The sequence below is a fragment of the Barbus barbus genome (genome assembly GCF_936440315.1).
Source record: "Barbus barbus genome assembly, chromosome: 37".
NCBI lineage: Eukaryota > Metazoa > Chordata > Actinopteri > Cypriniformes > Cyprinidae > Barbus > Barbus barbus.
The window spans coordinates 15,823,686-15,825,520 of NC_136715.1; the positions used below are offsets into that span (position 1 = coordinate 15,823,686).

Consider the following 1,835-nt stretch of genomic DNA (forward strand, 5'->3'; position numbering starts at 1 on the left):
GAGATAATTATAAATAGCTATTTAAAGATGAAAATACTAAAAAGGGAGACAATGCAAGGTGTTGTTGTTTTAGAAATTGCTCTACGCACCAACTAATCTGTTTAACCCAATTGATGTAGACAGATTCAATCCACATAACCTGATCACACCATGAGCATGTAAGTGTAGGGCAGAGATTAAGATAAGCATTGCCTGAACCACAATTCTGCTGACCACTCAGATATGCTAATCTATAATCTGCCCTTTAAAGGCACCTGAGCGGAGTGTGCTCAATTTTCCAGACCAAACAAACCGTTCATCATGAATGGCACGGAGGGACCAGACTTTTACGTTCCCATGTCCAATGTGACTGGCGTGGTGCGCAGCCCTTATGAGTACCCACAATACTACCTGGCTTCACCGTTGGCATTCTACTGTGTCGCCGCATACATGTTCTTCCTCATCGTGACCTGCATTCTCATCAACGGCCTCACATTGTATGTGACAATCGATAACAAAAAGCTGCGAACCCCCCTGAACTACATCCTTCTGAACTTGGCCGTGGCTGATCTCTTTATGGTGTTTGGTGGATTCACGACCACCTTCTACACCTCCTTACACGGATATTTCGTCCTAGGACGTGCCGGCTGCAACTTGGAGGGTCTCTTTGCTACTCTCGGCGGTGAGATCGCACTCTGGTCTCTGGTCGTCTTGGCTGTGGAGAGATGGGTGGTTGTCTGCAAGCCCTTCTCCAAATTTCGCTTCACGCAACTCCACGCCACCTTCGGTGTCGCTATTACTTGGACAATGGCCTGTTCGTGTGCTGTCCCGCCTCTGCTCGGATGGTCCCGTTACATCCCTGAGGGCCTGCAGTGTTCGTGTGGAGTGGACTATTACACACTGAATCCTGAGACTGAGAACGAGTCTTTTGTCATCTACATGTTCGTTGTGCACTTCTCAATTCCTCTCATCATAATTTCTTTCTGCTACGGCCGTCTGCTTTGTACTGTCAAGGTCGCAGCTGCCCAGCAGCAAGAATCGGAAACTACTCAGAGGGCCGAGCGAGAAGTTACTCGAATGGTAATCCTCATGGTCATCGCTTTCCTGATATGTTGGCTGCCCTATGCCAGCGTCGCCTGGTATATCTTCACCCACCAGGGAAGTCAGTTCAGCCCCATTTTTATGACCATCCCAGCATTTTTCGCCAAGAGCTCGGCACTCTATAACCCACTCATTTACGTCTTCATGAATAAGCAGTTCCGTCACTCCATGATGTTAATACTGTGCTTTGGAAAAGATCCTTTCCAGGATGAGGAGGAAGAAAGTTCTACCTCGAAGTCCAAGACAGAGACCTCATCTGTCTCAAGCTCTTAATCTTCTGCCTGAGGGTCATGCTCTGGGCTATTTACAGAATATAAAATTCAGCTGTCTGCAACCTATGACAGTTACTTTCCTGTAACGACATATGGGACAATTCTGGCATGTCAGGTTGTTTACTGATATTTCAGTGGACAGACATTTCAGTACAGCTCAGACTGTAGATGGGAACATAAAATTAAATGTATTAGACAAGAAAAGCACTTTTAACTAGTACTTTTAGTACTTCAAAAATCTTCAAGGATACACTGAATTACTCAAAAGTGACAATTTTTATATTGTTACAAAAGAACATTTTTCATATAATATTTTTTATTCCTCAAAGATTCCTGTGTGTGTGTGTGTATATATATATATATATATATATATATATATATATATATATATATATATATATATATATGTCAACATTTGAAGTGTCCTCTTTCCTTTCCTTTCCTTTCCTGCACCAAAACCTTTCACCAAAGTTGTCCTAAAAC

General features: G+C 43.2%; 1 protein-coding gene across 1 annotated transcript; it reads left to right on the forward strand.

The window, feature by feature from the left end:
- Window positions 1-300: 300 nt before the first annotated feature.
- On the forward strand, window positions 301-1,353 carry LOC306856676 (blue-sensitive opsin-like; the record flags this gene model as incomplete). Its single annotated transcript, XM_079396059.1, has 1 exon — window positions 301-1,353. The coding sequence occupies one exon, from the start codon at window positions 301-303 to the stop codon at window positions 1,351-1,353; it is 1,053 nt and encodes a 350-aa protein (XP_079252185.1).
- Window positions 1,354-1,835: the final 482 nt, after the last annotated feature.